Raw genomic sequence first — 13,964 nt, 5'->3', positions numbered from 1 at the left:
GGTCGCGGGGCAGTGGAGCTCAGGGCAGAGGGGGAGGCTGCTGCCTCGCTGTCACCCTCACGGCGTGCGAGGAAGGCAGGGAGCAGGGCTGCTGTGGCGGGGCTGGGCTTCAGCTCTCCTCTGAAGCACACCTGAGAACCGCGAGGCCAGTCGGTGCCAGTCAGGGCTGCCACCCTGTCCCAGCAGAGCTGGGTGCCACCCTCCTGTGGGCAGGCTGGCCCCGAGGTGCCTCAGTTGCCCCCGTGCCAGGGCTGGCACGTCCCGGGAGCGCTGCTAGCCCGTGGCAGGGTGATGCTCCCTGCTTCACCTTCCCTTTGCCCCTGCACAGGGACAGGGGAGAGCTTTCCCCCGAGCCAGCCCTCAGGGGAGGTGCTCCCTGGGCTTGTGCTGCTGCTGCTCCTGCTCCTCCTCCCCTCTGAGAGCCTGGCACTCAGAGCAGAGCTGCTGCCTGTGCCAGCTCGCCAAGGCCGAGCTCGCTGCGCCGACATCTCTTACCTTGGGCTCCCGTGGGAAGTCAGCAGCTTGTGCTTCCCTCTCCCCCCCAGGAGCAGGGTGGCACCCCTCTGGGATGCAGGGAGGGAGCCCTGGCGAGGGGAGCTGTGCCAGGGCAGTGCCAGCCTGCTCCCGGGCCTGCCACTGGCCCGCTGGGCGACCTTGGGCAAGTCGCTCTGCCTCTCCATGCCTCAGTTTCCCCAGCTGTAAAAGGGGATAATAATTCTGCTCTACCTCACAGTAGGGTTGTGAGGCTGATGTCTGGAAAGTGCTTGGAGCCCCTCAGAGGAGCCAGAGGGGCTGTGTGAAGGGTGCTGCAGGGGGCACTGGGGCAGCCCAGAGCCTGAGCCACGAGCTGGTCTGTGACTGAGGTTGGTGATGTCCTTTACGATGAGATTCACTCCCTGGTTCTGTCTGTCTGTGAGTGTGTGGCAGTGAGGCTGCAGGACAGGCAGCTCCCCATCCCCACTCGAGGCTGGGAGCCCAGGCTGAGCCCTGACCTCCCTCTTGCAGGGGCTCTCGCCCTGGCAAAGCTGCCAGAGCAGAAGGTAGGCAAGGGTTTGGTGGCCAAGGCAAAACAAGGTGAGAATCAGTGCTGCCTTCTGTGGAGGCTGTGGTGGGAGAGCTCAGACCCTGCTTGCCCAGGATGGAGAGCACCTTGCCAAGGCTCAGGGGCACCAGCTGGAGCTGGGCCATGCCACTGGGCAGGAGAGGGGTGTGGGCTCCACGCTGGTTTCCTTGGCTGCTGGTTAGATGGGCAAGCAGGAACCAGGTCCCTGGGATCCTGGTCCCCTCTCTGAGGATCCCTGGGACCCTCACCTGAGGTCTCTGTGCCCCCATCTGCCACATGGGGACAGCAAACCTGAGCTACCTCACAGGAGGGGTGAGGCTCCCTGCATCGCTTGGCTAAGTGCTCCGAGGCCCTGGGGCACTCCGAAGCACCTCCTCTGCACCTGCAGGGGGTTGTGACCGTGCCATGGCCGTGGTGAGAGCGGGCAGGAAGGTGTGAGACCTCCCTCTGGCCCCAGGAGAGCCCTCCCCCCCCCGCCCATCCTTGGAGAGGACAGTGAGGGGAGGAAGGGACTTCCCAGGGACTCTTTGTAGCTGTCCTGCCCTGTTGGCCTTTTTTAGCTGGTATCTGGACACGAGTCCACTTACCCCAGGATATGCAATGCTGCATGTTTTGCTCCTCAGGCTGCTGGAAGGAGTCACCAGGAGCAGTCTCTGCAGCAGTGACCCCAGGGCCGCCTGTCTGTGGGTGCTGTGCTGAGCCCCGGGGGCTGGCACCGGCACTTGCGGCGGCAGGGGGCTGGCACAAGGGGTTGGGGAGGGGGTGGGGAGGGGTCTGAAGGGGTTTTCTGGGGTGGGGAGGGGGAGAAGGCCCTGGGGAGGTGTGTGGTGTGACAGACACGCCTGTGTGTGAGCATCCAGCACCTGCACCTAGGAGAGAAGCGCAGGCAGGCCGCGGGGGGGGGGCCCTGGCTGTGCGCTGCCCTCCAGCACATCTTTGCACCGCAGAGGTTTCCTTAGCTTTGCCTTGGATCTAATAAAGTTGATGTTTACTACAGACACTCCCTGTGGCTGCCTGCTCAGGCCCTGCCTCTGCCCACAGCAGCAGAGAGCTGACTCCAAGATTTGGGGTCCAACCAGCAGCCCGCCCCCACACCATGGCCCCAGGTGCCACGGCCCCAGCTGTCTGCAACCCCTCCAGGCATGGGCACTCCACCACCTCCCTGGGCAGCCTCTGCCAGTCCCTGACCCCTCTGGCATCACAGAGGTTGTTCCTCCTCTCCAACCTAAGCCTCCCCTGGCACAGCTTCAGGCCATTTCCTCTCATCCTATCACTTGAGAGCTGGGAGACCAGCCCCCCTTCTCCTGAGGCTGAGGTCAGGGGAGGAAAAGTCAATTCCAGCCAATTTTAACATCCTGCCTAACCTCCTCCTCTGCTTCCACTCCTTTAAGCCGAGCCCAGCAGCTTGTCTGACCGAGTGCCTGAGCTCCATGCAGCACTTGGATGTGCAGCAGCACTTCGGTGTGCGGCAGCTCCTTGTCTGTGAGAGCCAGCAAGGGTCCCTGCCTCCTGCTGGGGCACAGCCTGGGGGCAGGGTGACAAACACCCCCGCGAGCAAGAGGGACAAAGCCTCCCGAGGCTGCCTGAAAAAGCGAACAACAACCAACCGGTTTGGTTTAATGAGAGCTCAGCTCTGCCTGTGCCGCAGCAGGGAGCAGGCAGCGGCTCAGCCCCCCAGGAGCCTTCCTGCCGCCGCGGGGTCAGCACAGGACAATAAATTAATCCTTCTCCGGAAGGGAGCTGGAGCTGCCCAGCTTCCCCCGTGGTGTCAGTGGCCATCGCCCCCCAGCTGCCCTCTGGCCCTTGGCTGGCCTCTGGTGCACCACATCCCAGCCCTCCGGGCAGGGTTCCCGAGGCACCGCTCGCCTTCCGCCGCCGGAGATCCACTCCTGCCAGGGCTGGGGGGGGCCAAGTGCTGAGGGACAGGGAGGGAGCTCGGGGAGAGAGGAGAGACCTGTCCCAGCAGGCCTCAGAGCTCTGACTGGAAGGAGAGAGAGAAGAAATGGCAAACTTTGAGAGGGCAACCAAAGGCAGGGGGAGAGCACAGCCACGTCCTTCAGGAACCCACTCGAGGGGGCTGCCTGCCTGCAGCGCCCACCCCCCGCAGCCACCAGTGTGATTTGCCCTCTGTGTGGAGCTGCCAAGGGGTTGCCCCAGCCCTTCCCCACCGCCCCCCAAAACCTGTGTGGTGGAGCAGCCGTGGGTGGTGCTGCACTGACCCTCCGGACGCTGTAGATCCAGTTGAGGTAGCCGCGGACGCTGGTGTAGACGCCAGGGGTGCTGGGGGTGCCACAGCCCTGGCCCCAGCTGACGATGCCCACCACCTGCCAGTGCCCCCCCAGGTAGAGCAGGGGCCCTCCGCTGTCCCCCTGCCAAGGACAGAGCCTCTGAGCAGGGGCTGAGGAGCCCTCAGCTCAGTGCCCACCGCCACAGCTCGCAGCCGCTCCCAGAGGCTCCTCTGTGGGATCACAGAAGTGGTTTGGGTTGGCAAAGCCCTCTGAGAGCAGCCAGGCAGCGACCCAGCACCACCCTGGCCACCAAGCCATGGCCCCAGGTGCCATGGACACAGGGTTGTGGAACCCCTCCAGGCATGGGGACTCCACCACCTCCCTGAGCAGCCTCTGCCAGTCCCTGACCACTCTGGCAGCAAGGAAATGATTCCTCATCTCCAACCTGTCCCTCCCCTGGGCATTTCCTCTCCTTCTGTCACCTGAGACAGGGGACAGGAAGAGCCCAACCCCCAGCTCACTGCAGCCTCCTCTCAGGGAGCTGCAGAGAGCAATGAGGTCTCCCTCAGCCTCCTCTCCTCCCCACTAAACGCCTCCAGCTCCCTCAGCTGCTCCTCCCCAGACTTGATAGTGGCTGGTCGGTGGGGCCCAGCCCAGCCCTCACCTGGCAGGTGTCCACCCCTCCCTGGGGCAGGCCAGCACACAGCATCCTCTGGGTGACAGCCCCGTGGTAGGCAGCCAGGTTGCAGCTCTCCTTATCGATCAGCCTCACCTCCGCCTGCTGCAGGGTGTCTGACAGTTTGCCTGCGCAGATGTGGCTGCTCAGAGAGGCTCCCCAGCAGCCCTAGGCGAGCAGGGAGCCCATCCCCTCCCACCAGCAGCGCTGGGGGGGGCTCTGCCCCGGCCTCACCCAGGCGTGGTGCCCACCCCCGTGCCATCCCACTCACCGCGCTGCTGCGTGTAGCCCCAGCCTATCACCCACAGGGGTGTGCCTGGCACCAGCTCCTCGTCGAAGTAGGGCAGGCAGATGGGCCTGCAGCTGTCTGCTTGGGAGAGGTGAGGTGCAGGAGGTGCCTGGGGGGGCTGGTGGGGAAGGTGCCCCTCGCTGGGGCCGTGTGCCAGCTCCCCACAGCACCTTCAGGAGGGCAGCCCAGGCGCAGCCACTTGGTGCCCACCGAGCGCGGCCGGCCGGGGTGCAGCTCCCCCAGCCCAGCTCTCAGTGCCACCAGCAGGGGCTGCAGGGGGGAGGTCGGTGCCAGAGCTCACCTGAGAGCTGCAGGGGGGAGCGCAGCTTCACCAGGGCAATGTCATTGTCCCTGGGGGACGCAGGAGTCGCCTGGGCCAGGAAAACCTTCTCCACAGCCAGGGTGGCAGTGCCCGAGAGCAGGTTGGAGCCAGCCTTGACTCGCCAGCTCTGGATGATGGGGTTGTTCCTGTGCACAGACACCTCTGGCACTGCTGCCCTCCCTCACCCTGCTGGGGCTGTGCCTGCAGCCTGCCCTGCTCAGCACTGGGCAGCAGAAGGTGGCTTTGAGGGCTCACAGCTTCACAGAGGGCATCAGGCTGGAAGGGAGCCTCAAAGGGCATCTCTGCCACCCTCCCCTGCAGGCAGCAGGGACAGCTCCAGCCAGGGCAGGCTGCACAGGGACACAGCCAGGCTGAGCCTGAATGGGTGCAGGGATGGAGCCTCAGCCCCCTCCCTGGGCAGCCTGTGCCAGTGTCTCCCCAGCCTCCCTGTGCAGAGCTTCCTCCTGGTGCCCAACCTAACCCTGCCCTGCTCCAGTCTCAAACCATTGCTCCTGCTGCTGCCACCCCAAGCCCTCCTGAGCAGTCCCTGCCCAGCCTGCCTGCAGCTCCCTTCAGACACTGAACTGCAGCTCTGAGGCCTCACTGCAGCCTTCTCTCCTCCAGGCTGAACAGCCCCAACTCTCCTAACCTGCCCCATGGCAGAGGTTCTGCAGCCCTCTGATCATCTCTGTGGCCTCCTCTGGACTCACTCCAGCAGGTCCCTGTCCCTCTCATGCTGGAGGTGCCAGAGCTGGGCACAGTTCACCGGGGCACAGCTGAGCGCCTTAGACCCAAAGGCCTGGAGGACCCGCAGCAGCCCTGGCACGCAGGTGCCAGCTGAGCAGGGAGGTGGCACTCACTTGAAGCAGTGTGCTGCTGTCAGCACCCAGCTGGGGTCGATGATGCTGCCTGCACAGATGTGCTCCTTCCTGTACTGCAGGCTGACCTGCCAGGGCCAGGCCTCGATGGCAGCCGGTGTGCCCCCCAGCACGCGGGGGGTCCTCACGCTCTCCCCGCAGCCTCCTGCCAGGCAGCAGCAGAGCAGCACGTTAGCCACACAGCTCCTGCTCTGCCTCCCTCTTCGTGGCACCCTTGGCACCCCCTGGCACTTCTGTGGTCTGTGTGCCCAGGGTGGGTTGCAACTGGATGATCTTTAAGGTCCCTTCCAACCTAAACCATTCTCAGGCTTGCTCAAAGTGGTTCACAGGTTGGTGGAATGGGTTGGGTTGAAAGAGACCTTCAAGATCACCCAGTCCCAACCCCCTGCCACGGGCAGGGACACCTCCCACCAGCCCAGGCTGCTCAAGGTCTCATCCAGCCTGGCCTTGAACACCTCCAGGGAGGGCACATCCACAGCCTCCCTGGGCAACCTGTGCCAGTGTCCCTTTGACTTCTGCAGCCCACCAGGGCCCACCGACAGAGGCAATTCATCAGCTAAATGAGACCCACCCAAGCAGCTGCTTAGGACAACTGCCTTGGGTGCCTCCTTTCAGGGAGGTTCGTGCTGCCTTCATAAGCAGCAGGGGAAGCCGATCGCTCTGATGCGCAGCAGCATGGGGAGGAGCAGGGCCTGGGGCGGAGCTGAGCTCCTGGGGGCGCAGCGCAGCCCCGCGGGGCCGTGCCAGGACGGAGGACCTGCAGCGGCCTGAGACCCTCACAAGGTACAGACAGCAGCGTGGTACTCACTGGAGCAGAAGAGGGAAACGGCCCTTCCAGAGAGGCATTTCCTGGAAGAGGGAGGAAGGGCTGTGGCTTGGTGACCAGGTCTGGCAGGACTCGGGGCACGGTGAGGACCCTGCAGAGCCCCGGCACTCACCTGCCTGGCTCAGGCATCTGCAGGCTGCCGTTGGTCAGCACAAGCTCTCGGGGAGGCAGGGGCTGCCCTGTGCCCACCTCCTCCTCCCGGAAAGTTGGGGTGCTGAGAGACAGGAGGGCACAGTCAGCAGGGCCACCCTGGGGGGGGGCACAGTGCCAGGTGTGCTGCCAGCGGGCACCAGTGCTGGGAGAGGACAGGGCTGAGGGAAGGGAGACTACCCCCTGCTGTTCAGGGAGCTGCAGGCCCCCGGGGGGGCTCGGGGGTGTCACTGCAGTGACCTCTTGTGACATTTGAGGCTGGGGCTTAGAGCCTTTGTCCTTGAGTTTTGGGGCTGGAAAGTGCCACCTCGGGCTCTCTTGGGGCTCCAAGCAGGGCTCAGACACCAGAGCTGCCCTTCTCCCTGGCACCTGCCCTGGCCAAGCAGCAGGAGCAGGGCAGGGTGCCCCTGGGCTGGGGACAGAGTGAGGGACAATGGGCACAGGGCTGTGCTGACACGGGAGGCTGCCAGGGCATCTAGCACCGTGAGCAGCCAGCTCCGAGGCACACAGAGTGCTCTGTGTGGTGGGGATGGACCAAAAGCATTAGTGCAGAGCTCTGAGTGCCTCATAAATAACCAGAGCCCAGCCTGGAGAGAGCTCTGATGGGAGAGGGGAGGGAGGGATGGAGAAGGTTGGAGGGGGATGGATGTAAAACAGGCTGGAGAAGGTGGGAGGGAGGGGGAGGGAGGGATGGATGGATGGAGAAGGTGTGAGAGGTGTGGAGGAAGCAGCCTTGTACCTCCTGTAGCCCATCTGCTCACAGGCTGCTTTTGCCAGCCCCAGGTTGAAGTGGTCATAGCAGATGCAGGACCAGGCTCCAGTGTTCCTGTTGAGCACCTGCAGGATGGATCTGTCTTTGGAGACACGAGCTGGGGAGGGACACAAAGGCTTCAGCAGGCAGAGGCTTGCTGCAGCTCCCGGCCCCTGCGCGGCTCCAGCAGGGGGTCCTGGACTCACCCTCAGCTGGTGGCCCCTGAGGGACCCACTGGGGGCAGTTGGCCTCATCCTCGCCGTGCAGGCAGTCCAGCTGCCCATCACACACCTGCTGCAGCCTCACCAGCTTCAGGGGCTGCTTGCAGAAGAAGTAGTGGTAGTCCAGGTAGAGCTTGACTGGAGGGGATCACAGAATGGGAGGGGTTGGAAGGGACCTCCAGAGATCATCCACTCCAAGCCCCCTGCCAGAGCAGCAGCACCCAGGGCAGGGCACACAGAGCACATCCAGGTGGGGCTTGAAAGCCTCCAGAGCAGGAGGCTCCACAGCCTCTGTGGGCAGCCTGCTCCAGGCTCCAGCAGCCTCACACCAAGGGAGTTTCTCCTCATGTTGAGGTGGAACCTCCTGGGTTCCAGTTTGTGTCCACTGCCCCTTGTCCTGTCACAGGACACTGCACAGAGCCTGGGCCCTGCTGCTTGCCCCTCACCCCTCAGGTGTTTATAAACATTGATCAGATCCCCTCTGGGGCTGCTCTCTTTTCCTGGCTCAGCAGCCCCAGGGCTCTCAGCCCTTCCTCCTCAGACATCTGTTTCAGCCCCTTCATCATCCTCCTGGCTTCCATTGGATGCTCACAGCTCTTTCCCTGTCCCCCTTGAACTGGGGAGCTCAGAGCTGGACACAATCCTGCAGCTGTGGTCTCAGCAGGGCAGAGCAGAGGGGGAGGAAAACCTCTCTTGACCTGCTGGCCACACTGGGAGGGGGGAGCTGGGTGCTGAGCTCAGCTGGGCAGGCTCAGGGCTGGCTTTGGGGGGCTCAGCAAGGAGGTGGCTGAGCCCTGGGGGGCAGGAGGTGTTCGCTGAGGCAGGGAGGAGCCGTACCCAGGAAGCCGACCATCAGCAGGCAGGTGAGGCTGAGCAGCAGCGCCAGGACGGGGATGCCGATGCGCTTGAAGGACTCCCGCGCCGGGGAGGCTTTGCGCCGAGTGCTGGGACCTGCAACACAGAGGAGCGTGGCCCCGCGTCGCCTGGCACAGCCTGGCAGCACCCCCGGCTCCCGCGGGCATTACCTCTGCCGTTCAGCCGCTCGGAGGCCAGGTCCTGCAAAGCAGAGGGGAGAGGCAGTTAGCCAGCTGCGAGCCCAGCCAGGAATGGGCTGACAGGTGGGAAAGGTCTGTGGCAGCCTGGCCCAGCTGGTGATTCCTGGTGCCAGCTCCCGTGCCCAGCACACTGCTGCCATGACCGCCCTGGGCAGGGCAGCCCAGAGGGGCAGGGATGGAGGCTGCTCTCTCCTTGGCTTGCTTGAAGCCCACCAGGAGCTCGGCTGCCCCAACCCGCAGCTGGGATTGCTTGAGAGCTGCTGGGCATGGAGGGGGCAGCAGGCACTGGCACGTCCTGGTGCGACAGCGCAGGGCTCTGCTGCCACCTGGGGTCCCTGGCTGGGTGGCTCCCGTGGGCACCAGCAGCGTTGCTCCAGTAACTGTGTTGGTGCTGCCTTGCTGCTGGCTCTGGCGCAGCAGAGGCTGGGGAAGTCGCAGGCATCCTGAACGTGGCACTTCCCTTTGTGCCAAGAAGCCCTGAGCCCGAATCCAGGTGCCCGCAGGGCTGCGCCGCTCAGGTCAGGCTCAGCCTGGGGTCAGCGACCGAGCGGCGGAGGCTGAGCGCTCCCGAGGAGGCTGCTGCGGCAGGAGCGCAGCCCGTGGGGACAGGGCAGGCAGGCTGCTGCTAGGACACGCAGCAAACACAGCCCTGCGGGCAGGCGGGGCCGGACGAGGCGGTGGTCCCTCCTCGTCTCCTCTGAACCGTTCTGCTGTGGGAGATGCCCACCGGCAGCGGGAAAGGTCCCGGGAGCTGCTCCAGCCGCTGCTGAGGGAGCTGCCCCTGCTCGTGGTGGAAGGGTTGGTGCTGGGCAGGGACCGGAGCCCCCGCCCTGGGGCTGGGGGTGTTTGGATTGTCCTTTCCTGCTGCCCTGCTCTTCAGCCGTGCTTGGGCCACGCTGCTGAGCTCTCTCCTGGTAGTTTGCAGCTTGAAAGCCTTCTCCTGCCTTGCTGGGGTGGTGGAAGCAGCACACTTCTCTTCTCCTCCCTCGAGTGCCCTCCCAGACCTGAGCAAGCTCTTTCCTCTGCTGTTGCTTCTGGACTCCACCAGGAGAGGTAAGAGGAGATGATTTTTCTTGCAGGGCTTCTACCCAGCAGGAGCAGAGGTAAGGAAGATTTAAACCACTGCAAGGAACTCAGGGATGCAGGTGCACAGCTCAGAAGAATTCAGGGTTGAGAGGCCTCTGCTCCTGTGGCTGTGGAGCTCCAGGCTTTGCTCTGGGCTGGAGATGTTTGTTTGGTGTCTCACACGAGAGCAGAGGCTCCTTGGGGCTCAGCCCCTTGCAGAACAGCGGTGGGGTGAGGTCAGGAGGCTGTGGGGAGGCTGAGCTCCAGCTTCAGGTTGGGTAGGAGGGAGTGGTGGAGCCCTCCCTCTCCATGTCCCTGTGGTTGAGCAAGTCCAGCCAGGCACAAGGGCTCTGGCAGCAGGGGTTTGCCAAATGATTGTTTGTGGGCTCACACCAGGAGCTGCCAGCTCAGCTTCCACTGCCCCATCACAGCCTCCTGTGTGGCTTCAGCAGTGGCTGCTCCTCAGCCTGGGAACAAGGAGGAGCAGTGCTGGCAGTGCTGTGGGCATGTGGCTGTGCCCAGCAAGCAGCCCTCTGGCTCCTCTGAGGAAGTGCTTGGGGCCTTTTGTCAAACAGCTGGGCTGAGCTGGCATCAGTGCCAAGCATGGGCAAGTTGTGCCTGGTGCCCAGCTCCTCCATGGGCTCTGCACAGCCCCTTGGGTCTTCCTGGCTCCTGTGAGGACACTCCAGTGCTACCAGGGCATCCCAGCTTCAGATCAGCTCCTGGCAGCACGGAGCCCAGCTCCTGGTGCCAGGGAGACTGGGACCTGCTGGGAGCAGGAGGGAAGGATGGGAAGGGGAAGGTGGCTGCTGGGTCTCCCATCTTGGCTGCCAGATCTTCTCCACGGCACCTGGTGCGTGCAGGAGCCCTGGGAGCTTTGCCACACCAGGCCTGCTGCTCCCAAACACCACCCACGTCCTCCAGCACAGCCAGCTGAGGGCACCTGGGGCTGGTCCCTCCTCATGCTGACCTCTTGTGTCACCACAGAGCTGGACTGGGCATGACCTGGATAATAGGATCCTAACGGTCCCTGAAGGAGCAGTGCCAGGGCCCTGGCCACGACAGCTCCTCCAGGCTCTGTGAGGGGCACTGCTGCTGCCCTGCCTGCCCATCACCTGCCTGTACCTGTGCCCATCACATCTGCTGCCAGGCTCCTTTCTGACATGGCATCATAGGGTTGGGTGGGTGGGCAAAGCCCTCTGAGAGATGCAGGTGTTCAGGAAAGGCTTGGATGTGGCACTGGGAGCCAGGGTTTAGCTGTCAGGAGGTGCTGGGGATTAGGCCATAGGTTGGACTTGATGATCTCTGAGGTCTTTTCCAGCCTGGTTGATTCTAAGATCATCTGAGTCCAACCAGCAGCCCAGCACCACCATGGCCACCCAGCCATGCCCCCAGGTGCCAAGGCCACAGGCTTCTTGAACACCTCCAGGGGTGTTGCTGTGCAGAGCCCATCCCCAGAGGGTGCAGGGTGCTCGGCTCTGGGGCTCTCTCCCTGGCTGCAGGGCTGCAGGAGCTGTCCCAGCATGCAGGAGGGGGAGGTCCCCACCCCGCCGGGGACGATGTCCCCAGGGATGGCTGGGGAAGGGTTTTGAAGTGCCCAGCAAGATGTGCCATGTGTGGCTGCCCTCTGCCAAGGAAGCCTCTTCCTGCTAGGGAGGGACTGCATGCCAGGCTGGGGTTTGGTGGCCAGGGCCTTGCTTGCAAAAGGCACTGTGGGAAGCCGAGCGTGTCCCTTGTGCTGAGCAGAGGGACTGGCAGTGCCCTGCTGAGGGCAGGGGTGCCAGGCTTTTGCCCAGGCAGTGCCAGGGAACCAGCCCCTTCTTGGGGTGGATAAGACACTCCAGAAGGGCATCTGGTCCTCAAGAGCACTCCTGTGAGGTGCTGCTGCCTTACTTCTCTGCTTTTAGTCCACAGAGAAATGTGGGAGCGAGAGCTGATGGGCACAGCCAGTGCCACCTCCAGCAGTCGCGGGAGGGGTGGAGATGGGTACAGCTGGTCCCTGCCTGGGTGCTGAGGGGGTCAGGGAGCAGCAGCTCTTCTGAGCCTGGGCTGTCTCATGGCTCCTGCCCTGCTGCTGGCAGAGCTGGGCTGTGAGAGACCCCAGCCCTGGGGTGTGCGGGGTCCTGGCTGCCCCCTCCTGGGGCGAAGGGCTGGCACGCAGGGATGGGGCAGAGCGGTCGGCAGAGCTGTCGGTAACTCACCATGTTCATCCAGCCCTGGCGCGGTCTTCTGGCCTGCAGAAACCCAGCAAATATCCTCCAGCGGGTGCCCTGATGCCCGGGGAGCCCCGGGGCCGGCGCTGGCACCCCTGCGGCTGCTCCGCCGCCGGCCGCGCTGCGCCGAGTGTGGGGCAGGAGCGGCCGAGAACGCCTTAAAACCCACCCCGGGAGTTGTGAAACAGGAGTTACGATTCCCTCTGTAACCCAACACCGGTCTGTCAGCAGCCCCAGCCCCTGCACCAACCTCCCCAGCATCTGCGCCGGCAGCGTGACTCACCCGCGGCGCCGCTGGCACCCCGGGAGCTTATCAGGAGCGCCCTGACTGACAGAGCAGGATTCCTCCCGCTGCTCTCCCGGTGGCAAGAGGAACCCACGGCCAGGGCTCTTCCGCCTGGCACCCAGGCTGTTTTCAAACAGAGGGCTTGGTAGGTGGAGGAGGAAAGCAGGAGAGTTTGCACAGCAGGCTGCAGGGCCGGGAGGTGCTCCGGGGTCACTCGGGATGGGTGGCCCTGCCCTGCCCAGCCCCGCGGGGAGGGTCGTGGCTGGCAGGAGCTGCTGGTAGGGCCAGCATGGAGTGAAGGGGGAAGTGGGCAGGAGTCCCACTCTGCCAAGTGGCTGCTGCCCTGGCCAGGCTGTGGGCAGTCATTGCTCCATGGAGGGAGCAAGGTGCCCACCCCCTGCCCAGTGGCTGTGACAGTGGGGGGGGGGGGTGTCCTGGCACGCTGGGCAGAGGCTTGAGCACGGCCTCCCAGACCTTCCCCTGTGACAAACCTCCCTCTTTCTCCCCAGCTTTTGTCCCCAGTGCTGTGACAACACTGCCTGCCTGTTCCTACACCACTGGGGTGCTCCATGGGCCCTGTGGATGCTCAGGGCTCTGTGCCCAGGCTGGCTCTGCATGGGGGGTGACCACGGTGTGAGCTCAGGCATGGCTGTGCCACTCTCTCACAACCCCCTGACCCCTTGCAGAGCAGCTGCCTTGGCCTGGATGAGCTCAGTGAAGCTGCACCAGGTGGGGCTGGCAGGGGTGGAGGGGCAGAGGGGCTCTTGCAGGCCCCACACCCTGCCCTGGCAAGGTGCTGTGCCCATGGGCAGGTGCTGAAGCTGCCCGTGGTGCTGTGCACCTCCCTGATGCAAAGCTCTCCCAGAATCACCCTGGGAGGGGGAGCAGCAGCTGGCTGTGGCTGCAGGGTGGGCACCCAGCTCGGGTGTGCTGGACCCCTGGCCCCAGCCTGGCACAGGGAGCAGGCTGGGGTCATGGAGGCTGCCAGCTGAAGCCAGCCCTGCTGGTGGCTGGCTGGAAGGGCTGGAAGTGGTGGGTGTGCAGGGTTTGCAGAGCTGCTAATTACCCTCTGCTCTAATCAAGCTTTCCCAACGGTCTGCAGAGCTGCTGCTGCCGCCAGGGCTGTGAGCTGTGCCAGCAGGGAGGCCACAGAGCGTCCCAGACCGGCAGCTCCTTGGCCAGGGAGCCCAAGGTGACACAACCCTGAGCAGGCATCCTGGCACCTACCTGCCTGTGGCTCTGCAGGTAAGGGACACCCTCCTCACCCCCACTGCTGAGGGCCCAGGCACCTCAGGAGGTGTTGGAGCCTTGGCAGGTTGCAGGCTCAGCTCCTGCCCACGTGGCCCCTGTGGTGCCCCTTGACCATGGGATGGAGGGTGGGCAGTGGCAGCTGGCAGATCCAGCTGCACTCTGTGCAGGAGGCTGCCCAGAGCCTCTGTGGGAGCCTGCAGCTCACAAACGGGGCTAAGGGGCATGGCACAGGGGGCACTGCCACGGGGCAGCACAGGCTGTGTGGGCACTCAGTGTGGTGTGAGATGCAGTGTGGTGCAGTGAGCTCTTGCCCAGCCTGGGCGTGCCTGGCCCTGCTGCCATGGCAGGGAGAGCAGCCTGGGAGCACCGTGGGGGCAGGAGGTGGCACAGCCAGGAGCAGCTCTTCCCCTTTGAGGCTGAGGAAGGCTTTGAGGAAGCAGCAGAGGTTTGCAGAGGTTGTGTCACAGCTGCCTGTGCCTTCGGGGCTCTGCTTCCTGGAGTGCGGCTGGGAGCCTGCCCTGCCCCCTGCCCTGCCCCCCGCCCTGGCACGACGCAGCCTTCCGGGCACCGGCTCCGGCTGGGGTCAGGCAGGGGCCAGGCAGGGCTGGCCCAGGGCTCTGCACAGCCTCCCAGGGCATCCACCCTGCCCCCTGCCCTGCCCAGTGAGGACCAGTCCCAGCCTGCCCGAGC

At 64.5% G+C, this 13,964-nt stretch overlaps 1 protein-coding gene across 1 annotated transcript; it reads right to left on the bottom strand.

Moving 5' to 3' along the window:
• Window positions 1-2,954: 2,954 nt before the first annotated feature.
• Window positions 2,955-12,062, bottom strand: TMPRSS4 (transmembrane serine protease 4). Its single transcript, XM_009902007.2, has 13 exons — window positions 11,726-12,062; window positions 8,430-8,460; window positions 8,242-8,355; window positions 7,390-7,542; window positions 7,172-7,301; window positions 6,395-6,496; window positions 6,265-6,305; window positions 5,439-5,598; window positions 4,558-4,724; window positions 4,239-4,334; window positions 3,956-4,095; window positions 3,283-3,432; window positions 2,955-3,044 (listed from the first exon to the last, which is right to left on the bottom strand). Exons 1-13 carry the CDS (start codon window positions 11,996-11,998, stop codon window positions 3,033-3,035), a joined length of 1,569 nt encoding a protein of 522 aa, XP_009900309.2. The 5' UTR covers window positions 11,999-12,062; the 3' UTR covers window positions 2,955-3,032.
• Window positions 12,063-13,964: the final 1,902 nt, after the last annotated feature.

This window comes from Dryobates pubescens, chromosome 34 (assembly GCF_014839835.1).
Source record: "Dryobates pubescens isolate bDryPub1 chromosome 34, bDryPub1.pri, whole genome shotgun sequence".
Taxonomy (NCBI): domain Eukaryota; kingdom Metazoa; phylum Chordata; class Aves; order Piciformes; family Picidae; genus Dryobates; species Dryobates pubescens.
Note: the sequence above shows the minus strand (reverse complement) of the source record. Positions and strands in the feature narration are given on the sequence as shown.